Raw genomic sequence first — 27,994 nt, forward strand, 5'->3', positions numbered from 1 at the left:
AATGTCATATGATTGGTTAGTCAGTGATAGTAACAAGGCTGAAGCCATGCCCTAGCAACAGTACGTCTGACTCAACCCCTAAATCGCTCATTGGTCTGACGTACACTATACACGCTGCTGATTGGACAAAGGAAATGTTGGGCGTGTTTTCTTATAACCTCGTTTACTGAACTATGCTGGCAGTGGCAAAGTTGTCTCTGGAAGAACTCAGCGAAAGGAAATGTTTTTGAGAGTCAAGATTCTGAACTACAATCACATTCAATACTAATGCAACTCACTTATTCACGTTTAAAAGTAATGTGTTCATCTTTATCATTAAATGAAACCATCAAAGTTTGCTGAAACTCGCTGACAGAAATGACGTCTTGGGTGCGGTCGACTGTGAAATGGTCATTCTTGTGCACTACTTTTTTTCCCCCAAAGTAGATACTTTCTAGAAGTTCAAAGCAATAATTTAAATTGAGTTTTTCTGATTTAGTGTAAGAAAAATATTTATATTTTGAGTGTATATTTATAATGTTAAAAAAATAATTATTTTTTTATAATTATTTTTAATTTGTTTTTTAAATTTATTATTTGCAATAATAGCTTGAAACTTAACAGCTGTAATACAATTCTATGACAGCTAGATATATTATAAAAAACCTATGCTGCATAATGATGGCTATCACAAGTTGTTCTTATTTTTTTTTTCCCCCTTCCAAGAACATGATGTTCTTGTTAACAATTCAGCAGAATTTGCTAAACAAGTGTTCAAACCCAAATGTTCAAATTTGCAATTCACAAAAACATGTATTTTCTTTCCATTTCTGAATGTTGTTAACATAAGTCAGCAGAAGAAACGTAAGTTAATTATTTTTCCAGTTTTTTTCATTTAAGTATCGGTTCACCCAAAAAATTAAAGGTCTGTCATTAGTTACTCATCCTTGTGTTGTTCATGAATGAATTATGGTTATGGATTTGTGAATTATATCAGCTATTTCATTACTCAAAATAATAATTTATTCATGAATCTCTCATTGCTGATTTTCTGTTAAGGTCAGCCAGGGCTTCAGTCATACAAGAGCTACCACTGAACCAGTTCATCTTTTGTGATTCTCAGGAAAAAAAGAGAGGGAGAGGGAGAGAGAGAGAGAGAAAGAGAGAGAGAGAGAAACAGGTTTCGAATGACATGAGGTTAAACATATAATGATGGATTTTTCATTTTGGCTTAACCGGCATATTGCTTTTAACATTATATTCCTTTTGAGAAGAAAAAGTATGCCTATAAATGTTGTGCTGAGGTGTTATAATTTTCATAGAACAGTGAAAAGGGATAGTAAACATATTATTTTTTTAAGACTGGGAACTAAATGAGGGGAAATAAGCCAGAAAGAAACAACAAGAAGAATGAGAGCAGAAATCGCTGACCTCCGCTCACTCTATGGACAAAAAAAAAAAAAAATAAATAAAAAAAAAACACAGCTGTTTCTAATTGGTAACTCGGCACTGACTGCTGACCTACATTCTGCTTGAGATTCTAAACTCAGCAAAGGAGAGACAGAGAGAGGGAAAAGGAGACAACACAGAGGTAAAGAAAGATGAGGACTGATTTGTGTAGAAGCTGAACAGGAGGTGACAGGGGAAAAAAAATAAATTAACAGAAGTGTTTGGCAGAATTTTTAATGAAAAATCTTAAAACTGCTCTATGTGATTTATTCATAAAGCAAACTATTTATAATTATTATTTATTATAATTAAACAAATTATTAAATTACACTTAATTAACCAAAATGTTCACTTTCCTTGGAACTCCGTCCAGCTCAAGAGGTCAAGGTTGGATGGTTAGTATGGGCAGTTAGATACTGTACTCCACCAAGTATTAGAGTTCCCTGTACAGTATTTGAAAACATTTATATGGCCCTGCATGGTGCCCAAATCACCATATGGTTAATCTGCCCCTTCATTTCTCATCTGTTATCTGAACACCCTCTATTCAAGTAAATGGGATAAATACAAATCTACCACTGTTACTGATATATATCTACAGACAAAATAAATAACCTATAGTTGAAAAAGTGTGCGTGTGTCATTTACCATTTATTTCTGTTGAGCAAGATTTTGTTTTGGTTTGAGTAAATACATAACAGAATTTTCTTTTTTTTCGGTGATCTTTTGCATTTTCTAAAAGTACCTAAATGGCTATGATGGCACGTCAAGTTAAGGGGAGACACTGGAAAGAAAACATCCAAAAGACACTGTTAAGTGTTTCTTTTATAGCACTTTATCTAGCTGTGTCAATAGATTTCAATTACAATACATATTTTTAAAGGCTGTTTTCCCAAAATTAGCTTTTTTTCCTACACTGAGCCATAAATCTCCACTTCAGTAACACTTAAACACACCAAACTTTACATTTTTTACTCCTGCCTATATCCTGAAGGTTTTTACAGAGGGATGTGTTCATATATAATTAGCTTGATTATATACAACATTTTACTCCCCCCAAAATTGTGAAAAATATATTATTTTCTGTCTGTTCTAAGTATTTTTTTTAAAACTATGGCTTGACAAAATGAGATTTACCCCAAATTCCCTCTGTAAAAACATTTGACTCTAATGTCAAAAAAATAAAACAAGAATTTTGAAACTGACTTTCACTAAATTTCACTAAATAATGCCTCATTTGCATATTTAAACCTACCATTTTAGAAAACTTGTAATACAGAAAATGTTTGCAATTATCAGTGTAATCAATCAGTTGGGTAACTAAGGCGATAACTATTAGTTAGTTTTTTTGCATACTGCATATTTCACTAAATAATGCCTCATTTGCATATTTAAACCTAACATTTTAGAAAACTTGTAATACAGAAAATGTTTGCAATTATCAGTGTAATCAATCAATTGGGTAACTAAGGCGATAACTATTAGTTAATTTTTTTACCCTATTCACCTGCAGTGTCTCGCCTTAAGGTCATGCCAAAGCATCTCCGTTGGGCTGAGGCTTGACCACTACAGAAGGCAGATTTTCTTTTGATGAAGCCATTATGTTGTTGATTTGCTCTTCTTCTTTGGGTTGCTTTCCGGTCACATTACCCAAATTCTAGACAAGAGGGCCTAGAGAAAAAATATATATATATCACTCTTTATCCTCACACCATAATGGCCTTTCAACCATACTTTTTCATTTGGGATGAGGTTTTGATGTTTGTAGTATTTTTTTGGGAAGTGGTTTCCTATCACTCAATACTGTTCTTGTTAAGCTTTTTTTGTCACGTATTGTAGAGCAGAGCACGCTCCAGAGATTTCTACACGTCTTTACAGAAGTTCTGCACTATGCTCTTGCAGTCATCTTTGCAGGACACCCACTCATAAAAGATCAGCAGCAGCAGTGAGCTTTCTCTATATATAGACCATTAGTTCTACTGTGGACTGATAAACATCAAGGCCTTTAACAATACTTTGTAAGCTTTTATGCAATTAAACAATTCTTTTCTTACAGGTGAACTCTTTTGTGTGACACATGGTTCACATAATGCTTCTCACGAACAGCAAATTTAAAATATATGTTCAGTGAAAGATGCTCAGTCTAACACCTTTAATCTCACCACATTCATTGAACTCCAGTTTAGCTGAGTTTTGGTGAAGTCTTAGCCTACTTTCACATCACACTTTTTCCACCATGCACTGTCAATGTTTACATGATTTTATCAATAAAGACATGAAAACACATCATTGTGGGCATGGTATTTAAGCAGACTGTTTGTCAGTTGCTGTGACTTTAAGATTACATCTCATTTTATGACTAATTTCTCCCGAAACCAGGTCAATCAAAAGGTTTCACATGCTTTTTCCTCTGTGTATTATACAGAAATTATGTACAGGAAGCTAGGGGGTTATGTTGTAGAGGATAAAAGGGTGTCAAAAGATCTTTTAAAACATCTAAAGTTCAAGACAAGTGGTTTTCTAACTATGATTTACAATATAAAAGTCATTTAAGGAACTGATGGCTTAATCTATTATATTTTATTAGCATATTATATACTTTTTGTCTTTTATGTCTGTATTAACTGTAATGTTGTACTGCTCTAGTGAAAAATTAATATTGTTAAATGTATCTGAAATACATTTATTTCAAGCTAAGTATAGTACAAATAAATTTACATATTTATGTACTTAATAAAATACCCTGCAATTGTACTTTTAGTATACTAAACTGCTATACTTAAAGTCTGCAAAATTGGAACTCAATTTGTACTTAATGAACTTTAATTGTGTGGAAATAGTGCTGAAGTCCAGTGAAAGATATAAGTGGAACTACTACAAGTATACTTTAGATACACTTTAAATATCTTGCATTTAAAAGGCCGATATTATTCAAAGCTCATACAATCTTCAGTAATAGTGACATTAAAACATATTTTAGGCTTAATATTATGAAATGTGCATTGCGCACAAGAACTACTCCAAAAAAAGTTTAATTATAATTTAATATTTAATTATAAACAATATGTCAGTAAATATGTTAATAAATTTGAACTATAGTTAGTATGAAATAAATGGATTTTAAATATATTATTTTTACTAGGGTTTTTTATTGTACAGCACTTTGTATGTAATGACTGTTGGTTAATAAATTAGCCTGAACTTGTGCTTTATTAGGGTTTTGCAACAGCATGATTTATCTTGCACAAAAAAGTAATATTAATCAAAATATTGCATTATGTTGGTCCTACTTCTTGCAAAATATTAATTTACTTGATTTAGAAAATCAAGGCATAGGCAGAGAAAAGACTTAATACTAGCTAGTAAGTGAGAATGAAAAGAGAGCTTGAGGCCCACAGCCTTTGCGTGCCTGGGAATATGTTTCTGCAGCCCACAAGTGCAGCTGTGCACATCACCAAATCAAGGGGTGGGGGCTACTTAATGAACTCAAAAAAATACAGAGGCGAAGTCAACATCTAACCTGCTGCTGCACCAGTAACTTGGACAACCTTCATTTTTCTCTTCAGTTCTTCTCCAGCTTCCTGCATGATGCCATTGACCAAACATCTATTAAGTTTCTACTTTTATAGAATTTGTAGGAAAAATACACACCTTGTGGTAATGCAGCTTTATCACCTTGTTATTTTTGTATATAAATAAATAGATACATAATGAAATATCTGCTTTAAAATTAGGCCAAATGCTTATTATAGTCAACTTAAAAGAGAGACATCTCTTTGTTCAATTACACAATTATAATTGCTATAATGCAAGGTCAAGCTGATTTTGATGATGAGTTAAAAAAAAAAAAATGAATTCTGTTTTAAAAAAATACAACACACAAAACTCTGTAGCTACATCTATCACTGTAAGGACATTCAAAGACACAATGCAATCTCTAGCTCCTTACTCTAACCCTACCCATCAGATCTAAGTGCCTCACCTAAACCCTTACCCTAACCCTTATAACCTGATCCCTAATAACAAGTCTTGACCCTCAAACAACCTTTAAATGGGTCTCAGAAAGTGAGGACTGGCCAAAATGTCCTCAATTTACTGCCTTTGCCTTCACTCCTATGGTCTAAAACTCAAACCGGTCATAAAGATAGCCGTACAAGTGCACACACACACAATTAAAGGATGATACTTAACACCACATATGTACCATGTGGAATTATGTGTCTACCGGAATCATGTGGCCAAGTTCTAAGTGGTGTTTATTATGGTGACAGCGACGTCTGGTGTCGTTCTGTGGAATTTATATACTCTATTTGTATTTAGTAGAAGGCAGAATTTTAAACAAAATAATCAGCTGGTCAGATAGCAGTTTGTGTGGATGCGTACAAAGAAAAATGGTATATTCTTTGAGACAGTTAGAAGAACACCGTCTGTTTGATGTCCAGAAAGAATCAGAGATTTTTTTTAAATAATACAAACTTAAATTACGTTATGGCCTAATATTTAAAATGTTAAGTTATTTCATAAAGTATTTTAGCATACCATACTGGTATTCTCAGAATGTGGACAACTACAGTAATTGAAACGTGTTTACCAAAGAAACAAACTCGTCAAACTCCGCCTAGTTTGTCTTTGCTATGAGATTGGACAAACTGTTTTACTCCTGCCCCCTTCATCCACCACTCCCCGTTCAGGCAGCCAAACTACGAATCCAACATTACAGCGAACGCTTCTCTCATGAATATGAATTTGTTGATGCTGACGTTGCTCTGTACGTTTCCTGAAGTGTTGGACAAGTCACGTAGCCTAATTAATATTAATGAGCCACAAGTCACGCTCATTCGTCCACTGTCGAACAGTCCACATTCTTACTGGGCGAAAGACAAGCTACGTCATTAATATGCATGAGGCTCACGCTACGCATGTGACGTGCTATGAGCTGTCTGAAGTTGAAAACACTGTCCATGTTATTGCTCCCTCTCTGCAACGTGCGTGCTGCACTGCTAATGCAAAATATATTTTTGTAGATCTTTTTGACTTGAATAATTAAATAAGATATTTTTGACGGATATTCATATTTTCCTCACTCAAGGACTGTTTACATTACCAGCACTGCTAGGTTTTAAGTGACAAGCAAGCCTTCAATTTAAGGTGAGGCTATAAGCTCAATATATTTAGGACTTAAACGTAAATTAAAACGGTCACATCACTTCTCCTATTCAAAAACTGTGGATTTTGGTTGGTTATGTAAACCATGAAATTTTGCACGTTTGATATTGATGTGGTTACCACTTGTTTCCGTGATCTGCAGGCTTAGGAGGACGGTAAACAAGCGTATAATGGCGACTGAGATTGAAGCATGGACCACTGGCCCTCAAAACGATGGTACGAACATTAAACTACTGGTTGTCCTAAAAACGGCTTATTAATGTATTCAGCCTGCATTTAGCTTATTAATGCATATTGTAGTTGGTCTTTTACCGTGTCGTTTTTGCAGACGACAGGCATTAGTTGCAGTCATGCTCCACCATGTGCTCTGGCAGAAAGGCTTGTATATCGCATGTGTGGTTAAACTCTTGAAAAAATAAACGTTGCATTAATGCATTTAAACAAGGGTTTGAAATTATGCTATTTTGAGCTCATAATAACAAGCTAAGTTTTAATGCAAAACTTTTTTTCGGAATATTTTTTTTTCTTTTTTTTTCGAATTTATCTACAAATAAAGCGGTCAAACTTTTTTTTATGCAAATGTACTGTCGTTCATAATGTGAATTCTACATTTTAGTACCAAAAGATCTTTAAACGCAAAAAGCTAGCATGTACAACGGTAATGTTTATTGTTGCAAAATTGGTTTATGAACAAACCAATATTGAATGCCAAGTTTAGTCATTAAATACATTTCTTTTCTGAACACATCTGTCTATATTTGGTCTTATAAATGATAAAAACATTAAGCGTCTTTGTTAAAGAAATTTTGCAACAATATTTAACACTACGCCCCCTTGCTGAGATACCCGGATGTTTTTTTTTTTCTTTCTTTCACGTGAGTGTTAATGTAAGTGTTTTGAAGATTTCCTCATGATTTTCGTGGTTTTCTTTCGTTAGTGCAGACGTCCAGATCAGTGTTATACCAGTACTGTAGATAATGAAAAAGGTGTAAGAATATAAAATAGAGAAAATCAGAAACACAACTCGGCTACGACATGCACATATTACATGCATACATGAATGCATATTCAAAACAATATAACGTTTTATTTATTTATTTACTCATTTATTTGCTACGCTGCACAAGGAACTCGAACAAGTCCATCAAAAAGTACATTAAGTACGTTCCACTGTCTTTTCGTATATGACTTGTTTATTGACCTGGTCTAGTAATTTTACAATCATGCGACTTTGTTTTTTGATTGCACACAGAGCTTGGCTTCAGTGAATTTCTCTTATCTGATAGTTGACTTAAGCCTATGAATCATAACTGACTGACCTGTTTATATATTGTTTTGAATGTTTGTGTAGTTACATTGGAAAATCACATGTAAACAAAAGTAATTGTGTAAAAAGTAAAATCTAAAATGTTTTGGAAATCTTACAATTAAAACAAAAAGTGTTTTGTCACTTGGTCTATTTAAACCTTTGCCCTTATTACTTTTTTTGCTTTTACATTTTTTTTTATATTGGAATAAACACAGTTCATTTACACAAGAGCTCAATTTAATGGTTGTGTTTGCATTCAGTCCTTCCCTTTACTGGAATGGTTCTAGTTTGATTAGTTTGATGAATAGCAGGTGTACATTACAATGCAGACACAATTAACACAATAAAAGTAAATAAATATACAAATATGACACTTTTAATCAGGGCTGATATATTTACATCTCTTAATAATAAAAGTATAGCCAGAGTGCAAAAAAAAGTAAATGAATTTGTAATTGATATACATTTTGAGGTGTATATTTTGTCCCTGTGATTTCTGATTATTGTGCTGATTTTTCCCCCTGCATTTTTGCAGCAAACAGTAAAAGTAATTTTGTGAGTTGCAATCACATAGTAGCAAAGACTTTATATATAACCTTAAAGGGACTTTGATAGTAGTCACATAAACATAAAACGATACCTCTCATAAAACATATATGCATGTATATTTGTTGAATAGTGTTAGCAATATATCATGTGTCACTACGTAGAATTCTGGAGGAAAAAAATAGTTGTTTAACACACACAGACATGTACTTTTCATATACATTTAATATTTTTTTTTTAAAACCTCTGCCTATTTGTGGATCCCTATTTTTTTTTCTTTCATAGTGCATAATCATAGTGCATAATGTGAAATGCACAGACTTGAAAGGCGCATTTGCACTACAGACTGTATGTGTTGTTGTAAGGTGGGTCTTGTGTACACTACCAGAAGATGTCAGAGGTGAATATGCCATAGTTGACAAAAACAGATAAGACTTTTTACATTTATCACAGCAAATTCTCCTTATTGACAGTTAAACTGCTGCTTAATCACACCCACCACACCCCCTGTTTTCCCACTTACTTGGTACTTTTTTTTTTGATGTAGTACAGAGCTTCAGAGGTCTGATCAGTATCTAAACCTTTACTAGACATACTGTATTTTGAACAGCAACATTTCTGCTTTGGCCCTGCTGCGCCTATTTTGTTGTTTCTGGCACCTCTTATTCAGATTTAAACACTGTAGTAACTACAGTGTGGTTTCTCGTCTGACCGTAGCTAGTATTTAGGACGGGAGTATTTATTACCATGAAGTCCACTCCTACTCCTGCTTTCTCTTGTGAACGTGCTTCCCCCCCCCACCCCACCCAAGCAAACTGTACACTGCTATATGTAGTCAGACTTGGCACGGGCAACAGCACCAGCAAGGCATCGAAATAAGCAACGTCAGCTGTTCTGCCTCCTTATGCTGCTGCCCTCTGTATCTCTTCTTTTAGATAACCTTTTCTGTAATCTAGTGAAAGCAGAGATAAAATTGTTGTTTACACCCTAGCGTTGTTACAGACCTGTATGTGTTGTCATTTTTGAGTATGTCCCTTTAAAACTGAGTGATTTAAGAAACATATATTGTTGTTGGATAAACCTCAGTTCATGCTTGTAGCAGTTCTTAAATTAACTTTGAGACCTTGACCTAAAAGTGGGCTCAGATCACTTTTTTAATTTTATTTTAGTGCTTGTGTCCTTTTAATCAGTTTTTAAATAATACTATTTAAATTAAATTTTTTGCTCTAACCTTAGTTTGTATTTAATTTTAGTGCTTTAAGTAATTTTAATGCTTCAACACATTTCAGTTAGTTGGCAATGCAACATTTCTAATTTTTGTTTAGTTTAAGCTTTTCATTAAAATTTATATGTTATTTCAGCTTCATTTCATTTATCAAAAATATGGCAAAAGATTTTACATTTAAAGATGTTTGGTTACAAAACATGCGGGACCCAACGGCGTTTCATGATGCTAATGGTGTCCAACCTGACATGCTGCTTTGTATTGCATTATATTTGATTTCATTTGACTTGACAAGACAATGTATGAAATGCCGTTGTTTAAAAAATAACTGTGTGAAGAAGATTCTTTTTTTGTCCTCCATGGCAAAAAAGTTACATATGGGTTTAAAAAGACTTAAAGGAGTAGTGAAACTAAACTTCACTGAAGTTCCCTTGCATATCAGTGACACAAGAAGCAGTTCACTAATAAACATTTACAAATATATATTTTTTTAAGTTATAAAATTAATGTGTGTAGAATTTTCCCAATTTTTTAAAAATGTTTAGATTATGCAGAATTTCACACCCTGCACCTGTAAGCCAGAATTCTTGCAAACAAAATATCTTGAATTTAGATTGTTGCATGCTTTTATGGCTGAGAATACTGTTTTTCAAGGCTTATCAGATGTGAATATGAGACCGAACCAGGTGTGCAGGAAAGACAAACATTTCTTCATAACGAAATGAAAGCTGATTGATGACTAATTGAAATAAACTGTTAGAATGCAGGTTTAAAATATCATTACTCTTTCAGTATAAGTTTTGTAAATGTTTAGTTAAAATGCCTGATGTGTGATGTTAGAAAGTTATCTTTTGATATAAAATGTTCAATTCACCATTTAAATTTTTGGCCTTGTATTTTCCATAAGCCTTATTTGTATATTTATTGATTTGTTTCCTATTTATTCTTTTACCATGCATATTTGTTATATAAAGCCACTTCTTAAATGAAGAAATTCACAAGCAATTTGTCATAAACAGGGTTTGTCTTAAAATTGTCATAAATCAGAACAGGAAATCTGAAATTCATAAAATTATGCCACTGAATGTTGCTTGCACTGCAAAAAAATGTTTCTGTCTTGTTTTCCAATTCAAATATACAAACATCCTTAAATCAAGATGCATTTACTTGAGATGCAAAACATATGAAGTCACAAAATTAAGTGAGTTTGTGCTTAAAACAAGAACAAATATCTGTAAATGGGGTATGAAAACTTGTTTTCCCTTTAAATTGATTTAAGTTGATTTTCTATTGAGGTCCATTAGCAGATAGTTTTCCTTGGTTTAATCATTAACTTAATTTTGATAAATTCCAAGACATGTCATTTTGCGTTTCTAATAAATGCATCCTGATATTTGCATTGGAAAACAAGACAAAATGCTAAGGAAGGACATCAGATTTTTAAGAATTTTTGATAAGGTACAATAAAAGTTATTTCCATAATCTAGTGGTTGGGAGCAGAGTTTAATTGTCTTTAATTTTCTTTCATAAAACCATCAGAAACCCAAGTCAATATTAATTCTGTTACACAATGGCACGATCAAAATGTAAGCTATGGGAGAATACAAACTAAAATAGGGGGGGAAATACAGAAAATAAAGCATATATGCTTATGGTGTTTAGCTGGTAACATACTTTTGGCCTTTTATCTAAATACTTGTCTGTTTGGTCTGTGTCTTGTACAGGTGTGTTCTCAGTTGAGCAAGAGCAGGATGAGGAGGATGGGTCTTTTGGCAGTGAGGACCTGAATGAGTTGGAGGTGAATGGGAACTGGACCCCTCAGGAGAAGGCCCTGCATGAGGCCAGACTGAAAGCTAAGGCTAAGCGGCGCCTGCGTAAGTCATCATCCCGGGATTCCAACCGGGAGTCGTTCTCCGATTCAGTTTCAGGAGAGCTTTCTGCTGATCCGAACAGCCCCAAGGGCAAAAACGCTGTAAATGACCGAAAGTCACGAACTGGAAAAGGCCGGGGACTGCCCAAAAAAGGTGAGATTGTGAAATATGACTTGTTTTTCAAATATCACAATTTTCATAGTAACTCCAGTTATTTGTGTGATGTGTGAAAATCATCGCAAAAAATGTTTTATTGCAAATGTGTTGTATTTTTTTTATTATTATTATTTTTTTATTTTGATTTACTGGTGAAAGTTACTTTATGTAATTTGATTGTATTTTTCGTTTAATAGATACAAACAAAAAAATTAGATAATAACAGATATAATTGTTTATACCTCTTAGATTGTTTTGACTATTGGATAAATTTTTATGCTTCAAGGTCTCTCTACTTTTTGCGGTTGGCTTTTTTCTATTGTTTTACTCTGATTGTTCTTTCGAATAGGTGGAGCAGGTGGTAAAGGTGTGTGGGGAGCAGCGGGTATGGTATATGAGGTGGAGGAACCCGATGCCAAGGACCCCAACTATGATGAATTTGCAAGTGTAAGTGTACACTTACAGTTCAGTCTTAGAGGTTACATGAAGAATACAAACTCTTTTGAAAAGATTTTTAAGCCAAATACAGTTTTGGAGTTTTTAGCAAAAATAGATTGCAAAAACATGTATAATTCAGCCATAATATTTCTCGCCATGAAAACAGCCATGGAAACTTGAATGGCGTTAAATAAAAACAAACAACCAAACACAGAATACAAGAATACTTGATTTTAGTTCTCTGATTTCTGTGGACATTGTGTACTGTTTAAATTAACAATGTGAGTTAACATATTTATGGCTGGACGTAATAGTTTAAAGGAATAGTTCATCCAAAAATGAAAGTTGTCAGCATTTACTCCCCCTCATTTCATTCTTCATGATTTAATTTTTTTCTGTGCTACGCTAATGTTTTAAGCTCCGCAAGGTCTTTAGGGCAGTGTAAAGGTGGTGTGGTGCCGTCATTTTGTATCAAGTCAAGTCATTGGTCAGTTTGGTCCATGTGTCATCTAATCATTGAATTATTCCATTTAATCTGGCAAAAAAAAAAAAAGGTCAATATTTTGTTTTTTTATTTTCCTGTATGAACCAAAAGTTGAATGTTGGTGTTCCGTGCACTCGAGAAATGGACAGATGGCTTGTTTTTTTTAAAAATATATGCGTGTTCGATTTGGCTTGAAGTGAAGTGGACTTTGGTGCACAGGGCATTCCACCATTATAATGGGGTCCAAATATGGCCTTTTAAAGGTCTTGATTTTATTTTGTGGGGTGTACTAGAATAGGTTTTCCTGCTTGTTCCAAAATTATTTTTCACATACTTAACATTATTGCAGCACCACTCTTCCTAGGCTGTCTCAAACACTATTTATATTCTGTTTCAGTGAAGCTTTCTGAGGTGACCTATTATGACCCATTTTACAAGATGTAAAATAAGATCTCACGCATTGAAAATGTCAGCAACTCTCAGTAGCGCTGTTCACCCTTATATAGGTGCATCTCAAAAAATTAAAATACTGAGAAAGTTCATTTTTTGTTTGTAACTTATTTCAAAAACTGAAACTTTCATATATTCTAGATTTGATACATGTAAAGTAAAACATTTCAAGAGTTTTTTGTTTTAATTTTGATGATTAGAGCGTACTGCTCATGAAAGTCAAAATCCAGTATCTCAAAATATTGGAATATTTCCAAAATATTTCAAAAACCTGATTTGTAAAACAGAAAAGTTTAAGTATGTTCATTTATGCACTCAGTACTTGGCCGGCAGCACAAATTACAGCAAATGACTTGCTCCTAGCACAAATTACAGGATCAGTGAGGAGTGGCATGGAAGCATTCAGCCTGTGGCACTGCTGAGGCACAATTGAGCCTTTAAATCGTCTGTATATTGTTGGATCGACTGTTTCTCATCTTTCTCATGAAAATATCCCATAGATTCCATATGGAGTTCAGGTCATGCATGTTGGCTGGCCAGTCAAGCACAGTAATATCATGGTCAGCAAACCACTTGAAAGTGGTTTTGGCACTGTGGGCAGGTGCTAAAGTCCTGCTTGTCAGCAGATGGAAGCATACCGTGCTCCAAAATCTCCTGGTAGACGGCTGCATTGACTATGCACCTGATAAAACACAATGGACCAACACCAGCAGACGTCACAACACCCCAAATCATCACTGACTTCAGAAACTTCACACTGGACTTCAAGCAGCTTGGATTCTGTGCCTCTCCAGTCTTCCTCCAGACTCTGGGACCATGATTTCAACATTTTTACTTTGATTTACTTTGATCTGAAAAAAGAACTTTGGACCACTGAGCAACAGTCCAGTTCTTTTTCTCCTTAGCCTAGATAAGATGCTTCTGGCGTTATTTCTGTTCAGAAGTGGCTTGGTAGCCCTTTTCCTGAAGAGATCTGAGCATGGTGACTGTAGATGCGCTAACTCCGGCTTCATAACACTCCTTGTGATGCTCTCCCAAGTGTTTGAATCAGCTTTGCTTGACAGTATTCTCAAACTTGCGGTCATCCCTGTTGCTTGTGCACCTTTTCCTACCCAATTTCTTCCTTCCAGTCAACGTTGCATTTAATATTCTTTAAAACAGCACTCTGTAAACAGCCACCCCTTTCAGTAATGACCTTCTGTGACTTAACCTCTTTTTTGAGTGTGTCAGTAATTGTCTTCTGGACCAGTGCCAAGTCAGCAGTCTTCCCCATTATAGTGGTTTTAAAGAACAAGAGATACCCAGAATTTGTACTGTAGGGATGGACATTTAATGAAACTTTAATGTAAATATTCTAATATTTTGAGATACTGGTTTTTTGACTTTCATGAGCTGTAAGCTCTAATCATCAAAATGAAAACAACAAACTTTTGAAATGTTTTACTTCCCATGTATAAAGAGTCTAGAATATATGAAAGTTTCAGTTTTTGAAATGTTACAAACAAAAAATGAAAATTTTCATGATATTCAAATTTTTTGAGATGCACATGTATGTTTAATGTATGTGTCAAGAATCTCTCTCTTAGAAAGGCAAACTGTTTATATTGATCTCTAAACAAATAGGGGACTTCTCGTTTTTTTTTTTCCGGGACATTTCCTTCGAAAATGAAATTTAACAACACTGTCCTCAGCGGCTCAGATGGAGGGTGTCTATGGAGACTCCTGTGTTTGTTGGTGCATCCCAAAACAGACTTATAATGCCTCTTTGGACCCTGACATTGTATATCTCCAGCAGCTACAGCAAAAAAAAATTTAATGGCTTCTCACTCAGGGATGTGTCTGTGCTAATAGGAAAGACATCGTCACAAATGGGCGACAGACTTTTATCCCTACGATGACATGTACATAGTGAGCAATCTGGAATTGTGTTTTCAGAGAGATGGTTTATGATTAATTGGGATTATTAAAAAAATGAGTGGGTGGATTTATACCATTATAGGCTGGGTGTTTTCACACACTGGCCACACAACTGTGTTCAAACACCTTATGAAAGTGCTTTTTGAATAATAAGTCTCCTTTAAGTGAGATTCCAGTCTGAAGGGAGTGAACATGTTCAGTTCGAAGGGAACAACACCCCAGTACTGCAAGAAGTTTGACTAAAATGCAGTAAAAATTATTTGAGGCTTCAGTGTTTTTATTTAATCCCAGGTAGGGTTAGTGCAACTATCATGATTATGGTTTAGTAAGATAAAATACATCTATAATAATGTTTATTTATTACTTTTTTATAATATTACATTTATTTAAAAAAAAAAAATAACATTGCAACAGGCATTTATCACCCAGTTTAGCACTTTTAAATATGAATTTACACTACCGTTCAAAAGTTTGGGGTCAGTACATTTTTATTGTTTCTTTTTTTTTTTTAAGAAATTAATACTTTTATTCACCAAGGATGTATTAAGTTAATAATTAAAAGTTTATTAAAAGTTAATAATAAATAATTTACATTGTTATAAAATATTTATATTTTGAATAAACACTGTACTTTTTAAACTTGTTATTCATGAAAGAATCCTGAAAAAAAAAATCACAGGTTCCAAAAAATATTTGGCAGCACAACTGTTGATATTATCCAACATTGATCATTCTAATAATAAATCAGCATATTAGAATGATTTCTGAAGGATCATGTGACACTTAAGACTGGAGTAACAGCTGATAAAAATTCAGCTTTTCATCACAGGAATAAATTCTATTTTAAAGCATGTTAAAATAAAAAACATTATTTTATATTGTAAAAACATTTTGCAATATTACTGTTTTTTTTTTTTTCTATATTTTTAATCAAATAAATGCAGCCTTGATGAGCATAAGACACTTCTTTAAAGACTATTACAAGTCTTACTGACCCCAAACTTTTGAACGGTAGTGTAAGTTCATGAATAAAATGTAACATGACATTGTGAAGAATCAGTTGTGATTTTTGAGTGAATTATTCTTTTAAGAATTGTCCATTAGAAAACCCACTGGCATTTTTTTTTTTTTTTAAATAGTCATTGTTTCTCTTCGGCTAAGTGGGTTGTGAGCTAAAAGTGGTTCTGGCAAGTCTGCTGGAATTCATGCTGTTTGAATATTGCAGTGATGTTAATCGGTGCACAGATTAAAAAACAAATGCCTCTAGCAATGTCTGTTTCCTTCAGAGCTTTGCGAGGCCAGATGCATGATGAAATCAATGTGTTTTTTTTATTATTATTATTTAATATATACTTCTTGTTCCCTAATTTTTTCCTTATCTACAGTAAAGGTGTTTGGTTTTTTTTGTACATCAGGGAGACACTGTATATGCCACAGTAGTACCAGAGCTAGATGAGAGAGAACTCGAGAAGACCATCAACCCCATTGTGCAGGAGTACTTTGAGCATGGAGATACCAAAGAGGTGGAGGTGAGCTATAGCTTATCACAAAGCCAGATGCCAAATAACGGAACCTTTGTTTAAGTGTAATGTAGATGAGAAAATGTTGGATACAATCAGTGCTAAACCATACCTATTAGTTGTGTACTGGTAGCATAGTGGTTCTCAACCAGAAAACTTGACCTCACTGGGCCCATAAATAAGCTTAAATAAGTGATATCTAATTCAAGTTAATTTCTATTTTTAATTAATCTCCTCAATTTTAGAATTTTCCCCTCCTTCTTCTTCTTTGAAGATCCAGGTGCATATGAGGAAACCTATCTCAACTAAACAACGAAAAGTCATGTAAATTAATAAAATCTTTAAACTCCATAGACATTGTTTTCTAACATAATTTTGTAGTTATGCCCTAAGCTCTAAAATATTTTGTCAGGTAGAAATTGTGAATAAAAATAACACCTGGAAAAAAATCATGCAATTTAATAGGTTAAAAGGAGTGGGATTCCTGAAGAATGTTCAAATGTCTTCAAACACCTGGAAGACATTTTAATACTCATCAGAATGCAAGCATTGAATTCACATCCCAGCTATTTTCCAGTTTTCCTATTGTTTATGTCAACTAGTGATCTAAACTTATCTCCATTTCCTTCTTTGTTTGGTAGATGCTGCTCAAAGAGCTGAACTTGGGCCATCACAAATTTGAGTTCTCCTCTCTGGCTGTGTCTCTGTCTCTGGAAGGCAAGGCCAGCCACAGGGAGCTCACGTCGCGTCTTCTCTCAGACTTGTCTGGAAAGGTGCTCTCTGAGAAGGACATGTCACGTGCATTTGACAAAATGCTTAAAGAACTGCCAGACCTCATCCTAGATACACCAGAGGCCCCACAGGTAAGGCTGAAATGTCATACAGTAAATTCAATTAAATCCACAAAGTAAGAAATTCAATAAAAAAGACACACAGTTCCTATTTAATACTGTAAAGCACTATATAAGTAGTTAATGACTTGACAAAAAGTGTTTTTTTTTTTTTTTTTTTTTTTGTTTTTTTTAAGGATGAGCCTAGCCTCTCTTTTAAATTGAATGAAAGTGTATTTATTAGGGATGCACAATAGTTTTTCAACTCATTTTGTCCGATAACCGGTGCCGATACTGATATATTTCCTTTTGTTTAGAAACAGCACCAAGTGTCTCCTGTGCAGAGATTATAAACAAATAATTTAATTTTGGTTAGTTTTGAGCAAAAACGTACTTGTTCGAACTAAATAAACAATAACTACAAGTTCTTCCGGTAACACTTCATGATAAGGTTCATAATGATTGTTAGATGCGTCAGCTCACATTTGCATAGGCCGTACTATTTGAATTTGTGACTGGTTGACAGCAAATTTCAAATATTAAATGGAACGATAAAATAATGTTATTAACCAGTTAATTGCTTTTCAAATTTTCGATTCTGTTCGTAAGTATAAAATTTGATTTAGTTTGTTTCTTGTCCTTGTTTTTGTTTTTGTTCCTTGAACAGGTTCAGAGCCCTGCTTTTTATTAACTAACATTAACAAAGATAAATAAGTAAATGTATTGTTCTTTGTTTGTTCATGTTAGTTAATATATTAACTAATGTTAACAAATTACACCTTTTTTTTATAAAGAGAGTACATTGAAAAATTTGAAAATAACTACAAAAAATTCAGTAACAAACTAAATATAAAGCAAACAAGCTGTAAAAATGTATTTAGGTTTTCATAATCCAGTTGAAAAAATATATTACACATGAATGATTACATTTTTATGTACTGTATAAAATTATTTCATTCACAAGTGACGTGTTTGTGATTTTCTTTTCATTTATGTAAGCTATAGCTTCTAGCTTTTAAATCAAAACAGACTGCTCTATTGCTCTATTGTACAAAGGCCGCGTCATTCTGTTCTTGTATTCTCAGATTAAATGCGGAGATCCAAAATAGTGGATCTAATCATCATTCAGGCAAAAGTTCGTTTCAAGAATGACCACAATGCTGACGTGATCTTATCGCTAACACACGCTGAGCACATGTGAGTTATTATCGGCAACGCATATCAGCATAATTTTCATATCGGGCCGATGCCAGTGTTTACATTGTAAGCCATTATCGGCCGATTACAATAACGTTTCGATAATATCGTGCATCCCTAATATTTAATTTAATGTGAAATACATTCTCTGTATTACCTGGTTCCTTTCCTTTCTTCAGATGCTTGGTCAATTTATTGCACGAGCCATTGCTGACCACGCTTTACCCATGAGCTTTCTTGACTGTTACAAAGGCAAAGTAGATTGTGACCATGCCAGGTGAGCTCGATGTTACTTTGACTGTCTTATATTGGCTTATTTGCTTGAATATTCACAAGCAGTCTTTTCTGAGTTATGCGGTTCCTCCAGATCAGTTTGCAGAACAATTTGATTTAGAACAATTTGATTTAGAACAATTTGATTTAGAACAATTTGATTTTGAACAATTTGATTTTGAACGCGGTGGGAATTTACCACCTGCCACCAGCCATTTGCTAATGCAGTGGCAGGTAATTTGGCCTTATCTGTCAGTAGCTATGGTGAGCTGTTGCTGATTGGTTATTGCTGGTGCTATGTTGCAATGATGCATGTTTGTAGAACATTTCATGATTGTAGCACAGATATAAGAAAAAATAGCAATGCTATATTACAAAGCTTTGCTAATTAAAAAATTAAAACAGCTAGTATGAATATTGAAGTGGAATGATTACCAGTCATTATAGCAGGCTTTATTGTATTATTTTTACATGTTTGAAATAGTCATAAAGTCTAAAAAACGGGCTAAAGGCAGTGAGGGTAATTTCCAACCCTACATGGGTCCTAGATTGAATATGCTGTTCCTTTTTTAAACATACAAAAATGCAAAAAACTGCTGCTGGGGTGTAAAAGTCCATAAATCGGTGCTCTTTGGTTGCGGACTCTTTAAATATTTTATGTTTTGATACCTCTTCAGGTGACTATGTCATGTGATGAACTGATTTGCTTAAATTAACTAAATTGTTCATTGAATTGAAATAAATTGACACCCTGATGAAGGAGAGTTAGCCGCAACGCGTCGGTGCACAAATGTTTTGTTTTTTTAAAACTTTAAAGCCATGTGAATAAAGGCTTTTTTATATTTTTTCACATTATTCGAGTGCCTTGGACTTTTTTTTTGATGCAGTCCCTTTTTGACATATGATTTTTTGTGTTTTTTCTTTTTTTTTTTTTCTGCATTATCTGCTTCTGACTTGCTGTCTTACCATTAATGCTATTCCCCTGTTCATGCCCTCATGACTATTAGAGCTGCACTGGACAGAGCATCCGTTCTTCTCTCCATGAAGAGGGAAATGATGCGGCTTGATAATGTGTGGGGAGTTGGTGGTGGCCAGAGGCCTGTCAGACATCTCATCAAAGAGGTAAGGTATCTCTGTATCACTACTTGTGTATGAAAATCTTTGTATTTTTGTATTAGCTATTTCCAAACCATTTAGACCACAGTGTAAATATTCAGAAATTTCCAGATTTAATCAGTAATTTTAATGCCTATCGTCGGTTTGTTAATACTGCAAAATGCTTGTTAAAAACTCCAAATTATATTTTATTTTATTGTCTTAGGAAACATTTATGGCGGGCCATTGAATTATTAGAAAATAACGCACACCCAAGGTGGTGATGCGGCCATGATGCAAAGCGGAGTGGCCATTACACCTCGGGTGTGCATTATTTTCAAATAATTGACTAAGTCAAATATTCCGTTTACACTACGGTTGCCACACCTCAAGAGATTTAAATATTGTATTTCAAGATATTTGTCAGATTTTTGCCCCTAAAACTCTCTTGTGAGTAGGATTAATTTCTTGCGTATTTCATGAACGAATGAATGAATGAATGAATGATCGCATTTATATAGCGCTTTCATTGTGTATTGCTGTACACCCAAAGCGCTTTACAATCATATGGGGGGGGGGATCTCTCCTCAACCACCACCAGTGTGCAGCATCCACTTGGATGATGCGACGGCAGCCACAGGACAACGGCGCCAGTGCGCTCACCACACACCAGCTACAGGTGGAGAGGAGAGAGAGTGATAGAGCCAATTCAGTGAATGGGGATTATTAGGAGGCCATGATTGATAAAGGCCAGAGGAGGGAATTTGGCCAGGACACCGGGGATACTCCCCTACTCTTTTACGAGAAGTGCCATGGGATTTTTAATGACCACAAAGAGTCAGGACCTCGGTTTAACGTCTCATCCGAATGACGGTGCTTTTTACAGTATAGTGTCCCCATCACTACACTGGGGCATTAGGACCCACATAGACCACAGGGTGAGCACCCCCTTCTGGCCTCACTAACACCTCTTCCAACAGCAACCTAGTTTTCCCCGGTGGTCTCCCATCCAGGTACTGACCAGGCTCAGCCCTACTTAGCTTCAGTGGGTAGCCAGTCTTGGGCTGCAGGGTGAAATGGCTGTGGCACACTGTCTTCGTTACTAATTCCAAAATGTGATTTTAGACCAAGTAATGGAGGTTTGAGCCATTGATAGCAGACTAAAGCAGTTAATAATGTTATTTTTTTTTCTCCTTATTTTCTCCAACTAAACTGATTACACCATACAATTACAGATCAAGAATAATTGGAGAATAGGAGAATGATTGGTAACATGTATATAAGTTATCAGACAGAGAGAGAGAGAGATTAAGCATGTGAATTACCTCTGAGAGTCTGTAGGTCTCTAAACACTGTTCAGTGCCTCTCAACAGTGCCTTTTTTTTTTTTTTTTTTTTACCTTGCTAGTAGTACTGTATGTTTGTGCATTTGTTTAGGAGAGAGAGCTGCTGGAGAAGGGGAGTATGTGCATAAAATGTATAAAATAAAAATATAGCTTTGTGGCAAAAAACATGGAAATAATTTATCGTTTATTATTATATTGTTTACTATATTTATTTGCTTGGTCAGTGTTGTTGCCTGTTTTGCTGCTTCTGATATTTTTCGAATGTTGTAGACCTTTGATAGACATGTAATGCGGTCAAGACCTGTCTGAAACTACTTTACCCGTGTGTTTCCTTGAAAATAATTGCACACCTTAGAACATTCGTTAACCAATTCAAGCATTTGACAAACCAACAACATAAATTATATTATATATTTAACCCTTGATTTAAAATTATAACAGTTGAATGTTATATTTAATTCAATGTTGATACATTTTTAAATTACTTAACAGCTAAAAAAAATAATGTGTTAAAACAATTCTTTCCAGGTCTAAAATATCTGTTCTAAACATTATTAAATTATCATTAAATGAAATAGTATATAATACCACCAGTCAATGAACAAAAAAAGTAAGTTTATTTTTTTTTCAACATTTTCATTTAAAGGTGTTTTTCATTCATTCACTTGTTTCTCAGAATTCAAACTCTCATAGGCCGTGTACACACTGCAAGTTTCAGGAGTGACAAATGCATTTAAATGTGGGAGTGGGTCCCACAAATCATCGTTCCATGTGTGTATGGAACAGCAGTCACACCTGCATTTGTAACCATAGGAAGATTTTTGTGTCATACCGGAGTGAATAAGAATTTAGCCGTTTGGTGTCTGCCATCTTTGGCTAAAGACTCTTTTTGTCTATCGATTTTAACTGAACTACCGCTGATAGACATGCTGTTTTGTTTATGCTTGAAGGCTGCTTTAGAGAACGCTATCTTGCAGTGTTGCCATGTCCTCATATTTACAAGTGCTTTTAGGCATGTTGTTTGGTCTTAACTCATTAAGCCAGGCACTTTATGAAGTTAATAAAGTGGTCTGTTGTGGATATGAGATTAAGAATTAAAAAAAAAAAAAAAAATGTGGAATAGAACATAAAGCATTTGGGTGTTTTTTTGTGTTTGTCCTTGTTTCTTGTTCTTTTTTTTTTTTTTTCTGGCAAGACTGACACTTTACTGCAGGTTTCATGAGTACAACTAGCCACGTGTCAAAATGTGACTTCTTTCATTGTTATTTTCTTGCATCTCGCATACAGAAGAAGACAACTAGTTGTTCAGTTCAGTTCCGTACACACTGCACAGAATTTCTGTAAATGCAGTTGTCACTACCTGTATTTTTTGGGAGTTAATGCGGTTGTCAAATGTGGATGTCACTCCCGTATTTTAGTAAATTATGTGTGTACAAAGCGCGATTTAAGGAGTAAAAGGTGAACTGACAACCGAATTTAGCTGCAGTGTGTACGCGACCATATAGTCAGTCATAACCTGAATTCCCAAGATGTCTTTATTCCAATTTCTTTTGGTTATAAAGTAAAGATTGTGGTAAATAATAGTTCAGAGAGGTATTATTTATATACATATACGTAAGCTCTTATTTGATTTGTGTTTTGTACAAGACTTCCTGCCAAAAATTGGGTTGCTACAATAGTAACCAATTTTCGCATTTCTGATCCTGTCCCTTATTTGCTGTCCATACATTATATTGCTGTTTGTTTTACAGATGAACCTGTTGCTAAAGGAGTATCTGGTGTCAGGTGAGCTCACTGAGGCCGAGCACTGTCTGCGAGATCTAGAAGTGCCACACTTTCATCACGAACTGGTCTATGAGGTATGAATATTGAAGTGAATATAGTTATGTCCTTTCTAAAAAAATACAGCTTTCTATAGATTAAAAGCATAATGGTGTTCCCTAGATTTGGAGTGTTAAGAGGTTCACACCTTATGTTTTTTCAACTGAAGCGGCCCACCACCTGAAAAACCACTGCTATTAATCTTTTACTGTACATTTGTGCCATGTAAGTGCCCTTAAAAAATGGTATTTAAATAGTATTAAATAGTTGATTTCAAAACAAAACTAAATTCTAAAAATATCAATAAACAAAAAAATTCTTTAAAGAGAAACAGGTTTCACTGTTTTTTCTTTTAAATGATCTTTTACCATCCAGTCTACTGAGTTGGAAATATCAGCATCAACATCATGGCATCATGTTTTTGTCCATTACAACTACTGGTGCAGTAATATGCACAATTATAGGTCTCAAGTTGGACCAGCACATTTTCAACGTAAAGACATATAACCTTTGATGATAAAGTGCATTGTTGAATTGCACAAGTATTTTGTCTTTTCCTAATTTGCTCTTCCTTTCATTTTCGTAGTTTCTCTCACCTGTTTCTGTTTCTGGTGTAGGCCGTGGTTATGGTACTGGAGTCTACAGGTGACACAGCCTTACAGATGATGGTCAAACTTCTCAAGGCATTCTGGCAAACTGGCCTAATCACTCTGGACCAGATGAACAGGGTTTGTACCAAATTAATTTTATTTATTTATTTATTTATTTTTGTAACATACCATGGTGATTCTTGGAAGTTGTGGTAATTCGTGGTAGTTCCATTAAGTTGTGACGTGGAACTAATGGAACTTTTTTTTTCAGTGTTGTGAAGTACATCTGAGTAAAGCATATAATCAAAGAAAAAATCTAGGACAGGGACTTGATTCAATTAATTGTTTATTGGATGCAGGTAGATCTGAATGCAATTGAAAGCAGAAAGGTTTAAGATGACTAAATTATAATCCTGCATGTCACCAGAGTTAAGATAAAGTTACAGTGCATAGTTCATGAACTACAAAGTTAGAACATTTAAAAATAAAATAAAATGCAGGCCTGGATGAATTGTTTACATTTAAATGCATTTAGAAACTAGGGTGACTTTCCATTTAATTCAGACTTTAATAATAATAATATATATATTTTTTATTATTAACCAACAGACTATTATGTAGTGTTAGTTTGACAGGTTACACTCATTGACATTTATATGAAACACAAAAGAAGATGTATGGACATTTGTTACCCTCTTTCCTACTACACTGTCAAGTCAACACCAGATGACTAAAAAGGCAGTTTTTCCAGTCATTACCAAATTTGCGTCTGTTGATCCTTGAACCGTGCTTGTATTCAAAACAGTTTGCTTGTAACATCAGCAGAAGTTTGTCAGGGACGATTTGTCTATTGATATACAACTTGATCTGGTAATTGGAAGGTTCCAGATTCAAACCTTGCAGAGGACAGTCTAAAAGCTATTATTATTGTGACTGTGAGCAAGGAAAATAAGAAAAACCCTGTAGTGAGGGAGTATGTTTTATTTAGTTGTTAATTCATTAATTTCTTAACTTTCCATATTTTGAATGATTTGGTTATAAAGCTATCTGCTCACAACAGCAGCTTTCAAATCAATAATTACGTTCCACATAATTCAGTGCATAATTTAACCAGCTTAAATGTGACCCTAGACCACAAAACCAGTCATCAGTAGCACGGGTATATTTGTAGCAATAGCCAAAAATACATTGTATGGGTCAAAATAATAGATTTTTCTTTTATGCCAAAAATCATTAGGATATTAAGTAAATATTATGTTTCATTAACATATTTCCTAAATAAATATATCAAAACTTAATTAATGATTAGTAATATGCTTTGCTAAGAACTTCATTTGGACAACTTTAAAGGCAATTTAATCAATTTTCTAGATTATAGATTTTCTAATATTGTCCTATACTAACAACCATACATCAATGGAAAGCTTATTTATTCAGCTTTCAGATGATGTATAAATCTAAGTTTCAAAAAATTTACCCTTATGACTGGTTTAGTGGTCCAAGGTCACAAATATGGAATTGCTTTGACATGCTTGGCAATATTTTTTCACGCTGTGTCTCGTGTGAGTTGTTTGTAAGAGGAAAAAATAGGTTTGTTTGTTTTACACAGGGCTTTCAGCGTGTATATGACGAGCTGCCAGAGATCAACCTGGATGTGCCTCATGCTCAGTCCATTATGGAAACTTTTGTGGACCTTTGTTACCAGGAGTCAGTCATCACTAAGCAGCTGAGAGATTCCTGTCCAACCAGGTCAGAGACTTGCATCTTCTCTGTTAACTTATGTTGTTTCATATGCAAAGACTTGAGAATATTAATTTTGAATTTGTTACCTTCTATTTAATGGTACTTCTGTTCCTGTAAACACTAGCGTTATAACACGTTCTTATGGCCAATAGGGGGCGCAAGCGCTTTGTGAGCGAGGGTGACGGAGGGATCGTGAAAAGCTAGAAGAATCAGGAGAACACTGGCAGGCCCCTGATGCTGAGCAGGCCGGGATCTCCTGCACTTCCCTGGGAATCTGTCCTCACTGTCTTCATTGCTCATCCTCCGAGTACACAGAAATATTCAGCCTCAGAAACGATATCATCTTGTAGAAGAGTGACAACTGAGAAATGCTGTTCTCTCCTCTATTACAGGCTTTGTTTCCTTTTGTTTGTGAATTAATGTGCGATTGTATGCAGTGTAAGCGCTGCAGTGAAAGAAGGAAGTGGGGAAATCAGCAGCTTCAGATGGCCATGAAATACAGTTTGGGTTGAGGGATTAATGTTGCTTTTTTTTTCATCTTAAATTGTTTTTTGTTGTTCACATGTGTTCACTTGTTAGTGTTCACAGTGGCCTCTCAATGTTTTGCTTTTTTTTGCAATGTAATGCATTAAAAAAATGGAGCACATAAACTAATGTATTAAATAAATTGTGCTATTCAAATGAAGTGCTTAATCAAACTGTTGGGCCAAAGTACAATATTTTATGAAGCGATTGGGGTCACTTCTATTGGTTTTCATTTTATTGCATGTTTATTTTCAAATTTGTCTTATTATTGCATTAAGAAACCATACCCACGTTTACAGATTCATAAGGATCTGGGAGATTGCCTGGTTAACTACATAAAGACTGTTTTCAGTTAAATATGATTTATACGTAATGCATGTAAAAAAAAAAAAAAAAAAAATCTAATTCTAATAAGTTTCTAGTTTTGACATCAAAAAGGACATTTGTATGTTTTAGCTGCCAAAGAATGGAGGAGAGAGCATCATCACCTCTCAGTCAGGCTGATGCCTGTGAGACTGCAGTCTCCCATTTTCATAGCAGCCTAAAGTTTTGTACCTCTCTGTTTGAAGGTGATGTTCAGAACAATCATTTTAATTTTCAGTCCATTTGTTTGTTTGGACAAGGAAAACTGGTTAAATTGTGTAAATGCAGAGCTAATAATAAAAAAGTATCATTTTATCATTTTTGAAGTGGTACACTTTTCAACAAATTACCACCTGTTTCAATTAACACTTGTGGTTTCAATTAGGGAAGAAATGACTAAATTTAACCAAATGTACTTTTGTACATGGGATCAGTCTTTGTATCTGTTGAGGGGACACTTTTTCAAAGCAAAACATTATTTTTGTCAACCAGAAATTCCAGAGTTCCAACATTAAATACATTTTGACACTAACTATTTCAATAAAAATTCATATTGCTCATATTCATGTTTCTTTGTTTGAGTTTATTTATTTACTAATATTAATATATGGTATAGTAACTTTGAAAGCCAGTTTTTTATGAAGTGATGTGCTGTAAGACAATGACTAAGGAAAAATGAGCCTCTTTGCTAAGTGTCAAAATACAGTACTGTTTCCAAAGGCTCAGCTGACCTTACATTAGCGTTCAAACGTTTGGGGTCAGTATGATATCTTCCATGTTTTGAAAAATGTCTCTTAAACTCACCAAGTTTAAAATTATTTAATAAAAAAAAATAAAAAAAAAAAAAAAAAACAGTAAAACTAATATTACTTAATATCGCTATTTAAATAGCTGTTTTGTCTACTAATATATTTAAAAATGGGGGTTGGAGGAAATTCTGTCAGTTCTCTCTGACACCAAAAAGTAACATTGCCATCTACTGGCTCTTTTAAGACAAAAAATGTGGGCTAGTTATATCCCAGTTTCAGTTGTTTAGGCTTACTTATTTTTTTTTAGAAATTAAATATCTTCAATGCCCTTCTACTGTTTTCTGGTATCGTTGCAGAAACTGTTTCTTTGCCATTTCAAGTTTATTTCCTAATTCTCATTGTCAGGCAGCCAATCAACTGCAAAGAATCTGGTTGTCATGACAACAAATTGGCGCTTGCTGCTGCACTCAAGAGCTTCTGCAGTGTTGTCTTCTCAGTAACAGTAACCAAATGACAAAAAAGCGTTTTTAATCATACTATGATGTCATAAAACACTGTAGAACTGTAGAGTTCTTGCGTTGGACACTGAAGAGGTTCTCGAAACTGACTGACAACAATAGGAAAAATGTTATTTATTTGTTTGTTTTTATATTGAAACAACAAACTCCAACATTGGAAAGAATGTGGAAAGAGGCATGAATCTTTTCTAGGGTTTCAGGTAAGAAAAAGTACCTATTTTCAGGTTGTTATAAGTAGAGCACATAATTAACACGATGTTGGTTTGTTTGTCTTCAAACAACAAACTGCCACCTTTAAATGAATGTGGAAAGCGGCCTAAATCTTTTTGGGATTTTCAATTTCAATTTTCAATTTAAAAACAATACACATTTTTAAAATTGTTAGCAGAACTCATGATTAATACTCTTATTTTTGTTTGTTTGTTTTTCTTTTGA

The 27,994-nt window shown here is 34.3% G+C and overlaps 1 protein-coding gene across 1 annotated transcript; it reads left to right on the forward strand.

Annotated features, from left to right (window-relative positions):
* Positions 1-6,352: 6,352 nt before the first annotated feature.
* Positions 6,353-26,854, forward strand: pdcd4a (programmed cell death 4a). The gene is made up of 12 exons (XM_051109972.1): positions 6,353-6,576; positions 6,737-6,810; positions 11,399-11,698; positions 12,051-12,148; positions 16,406-16,519; positions 17,152-17,373; positions 18,717-18,814; positions 19,818-19,932; positions 23,002-23,109; positions 23,689-23,799; positions 25,271-25,410; positions 25,557-26,854. The coding sequence occupies exons 2-12, from the start codon at positions 6,765-6,767 to the stop codon at positions 25,606-25,608; spliced, it is 1,404 nt and encodes a 467-aa protein (XP_050965929.1). The 5' UTR covers positions 6,353-6,576; positions 6,737-6,764; the 3' UTR covers positions 25,609-26,854.
* The last annotated feature ends 1,140 nt before the right edge of the window (positions 26,855-27,994 follow it).

The sequence above is a fragment of the Labeo rohita genome, chromosome 1 (assembly GCF_022985175.1).
Source record: "Labeo rohita strain BAU-BD-2019 chromosome 1, IGBB_LRoh.1.0, whole genome shotgun sequence".
In the NCBI taxonomy this organism is placed as follows: domain Eukaryota; kingdom Metazoa; phylum Chordata; class Actinopteri; order Cypriniformes; family Cyprinidae; genus Labeo; species Labeo rohita.